General features: G+C 40.6%; 1 protein-coding gene across 1 annotated transcript; it reads left to right on the forward strand.

Moving 5' to 3' along the window:
* Positions 1–15: 15 nt before the first annotated feature.
* Positions 16–1,832, forward strand: LOC121965945 (GATOR complex protein DEPDC5-like; the record flags this gene model as incomplete). Its single annotated transcript, XM_042516052.1, has 3 exons — positions 16–233; positions 768–904; positions 1,736–1,832. Coding segments are annotated over exons 1-3 (336 nt in total), but the record flags the coding sequence as incomplete, so codon positions are not given.
* Positions 1,833–2,145: the final 313 nt, after the last annotated feature.

Genomic DNA, 2,145 nt, shown 5'->3' on the forward strand with positions numbered 1-2,145 from the left:
TCCTCCACAGTTTGATCGACTCTCTGAAGTTCTGGAGGACTCGCTTCCTGCTGCTGCCGGCTGGAGGAGCTCGGCGGGTGGCAGACGGGGAGGGGCACTGGGACGTGTACGGGGAGGGAGCAGGTGCTGGGATGGGTGGTAGCGGGGACTGGGTCCTGCTGGATGGCTTCATCCGCTTCCTTGAAGGCCTCAACCGCATCCGGCGTCGCCATCGCTCTGACAGGATCATCAGAGTGAGGCTCTTAATTTACACTACATGTTTTTACATAAAATATTTCCTTACAGTTTCCTGTAGATGTCACAGCTTTATTTCAGGCTACACATATTTTCATATTTTATGAACCTAACACTCATAGTGAAATCATTTTTTTCAATTTTTGACAACTTCATCTTGAAGTTGTGCTTTGCATTTTTTGACCTCTCTCTTGCTTTTTTGATTTTTTAATTTTTGCTACTTCATATGTCTACTCCACTACTTTTAAACAGCAGATAGAAATATTGTTAGTTTACTCCACAACATGAATCTAGCAGTAGTTACTTTGCACATTAAAATATGTTGCATTGTAGTAAAAAAAAATTGGGCCACTTTGATCACCTTCAACATTAACATTTGAATGCAACACTAATAACAACCTAATGATAAAATATATAAAATTACATACAAACAGAAGATATTTTGCAACATATGTACCAACATCTCTTAACATTTGCTCTGTTGACATCTGTATTTACTGCCATTAAATGGACACTGTTTTTTTTTCACGTAGCAGAAGGGCACACCAATGAAGGGACTGCAGGTTACCAGTCCTCTCCCTCCGTATCCCACTGAGCCCGTGGTGCCCCCACAGGGAAAGAAAGGCACATCAGCTTTATCAGCCTTACTGGAGATGGAGCAGAACCAGAAGTGGGTGTCTCCAGGGACTGCAGGCCAGCATATTGTTTGCGTCTGAGCCATGAATCTCACTTTAACCCTCAGGGACTGTTTGGTGCATTTTAGGCACTTTTCATTCTTCATTTATTGATCATTTTTCCTGTGTTCATGTATATGGAATATATTTTGGCAAGATTGTGTATTTTTGTTTAATCTTGGAATTCCAGCTCAGCCCCTACAATAAGTCTAAAATACACCGTGATAACAAATTTGTTACATTCATAGTATTGAGTGCAAAAAATACTCCATTGAAACGTCAATTTTTGATCCCGCAGCCATCAAAGCATAAAACATACACTGAATTATATCTGGGTGTCATTCTGGGCTTTTGCCTTGGAATTTGTCATTTTTACTTTTTTCTCACGTTTTTTTTAATATAGTTGGCATATGAAGAAAAAACATGCTATTTCCACCAGGTGCACTGTCACTCAGCATCCCATCAGTGATGCTGCTAATCATTGACATATCCCAGGCTGCGATAATAAAAAAAACAACAAAAAACTTTGCATGTAGTATATTGATAATAATTCTTCTTTTTTCATCTAAAAACATAGTGGCATCATGACAACAACCTGGCATTTAAGTGGTTGAAGTTCTGAAAATGAATGACTATTTGATTTTTATGATTAGGACTGATGTTGGTTAAAATTGAACTCAATGAAAGCAGAAAACAATGCTAATGTATAATAAATATAATGTATAATTGATTTTGAAAGGCACATTTTGTGCGTAGAGTGATACAATTTTGAGTAATATTAAAGCAGTGCCCTAAGGGTTAACTGCATTCTTTCTGCTTCCTATCAGGACTCTGGAGGAGCAGCAGCAGGCAAAGCCCTCAACAGCCGTCAGTGACCCTGCAAGTGTCGCCACAGCTTCAACATATGTAGACAGTCCCCGCAAGGTGAGCAGCTGTACTGTGTGTGTGTGTGTGTGTGTGTGTGTGTGTGTGTGTGTGTATCTATCACAATACATGTTTTGCTTTAGGCATTTAGCTGCTGCTGACACATTGAAATGTGTTTTAATCACCATGAAAATTGTTGGATAAAATGGTTCTTTGCTTTGGTTTGGGGCTTCTGCTTCCATCTGCCCCCTCCCCGGCACCGACCCGCTCTGCTCTGCTGTGTTTCTGCTGCTGGGCTTTGGGTGTCTGATTCTGGGTTATGTTCCTCCTGTGTGCTGACAGGACGCTGCCTTTATTTTGGATTTTATACGTA

Source organism: Plectropomus leopardus, unplaced genomic scaffold (genome assembly GCF_008729295.1).
Source record: "Plectropomus leopardus isolate mb unplaced genomic scaffold, YSFRI_Pleo_2.0 unplaced_scaffold22471, whole genome shotgun sequence".
NCBI lineage: Eukaryota > Metazoa > Chordata > Actinopteri > Perciformes > Serranidae > Plectropomus > Plectropomus leopardus.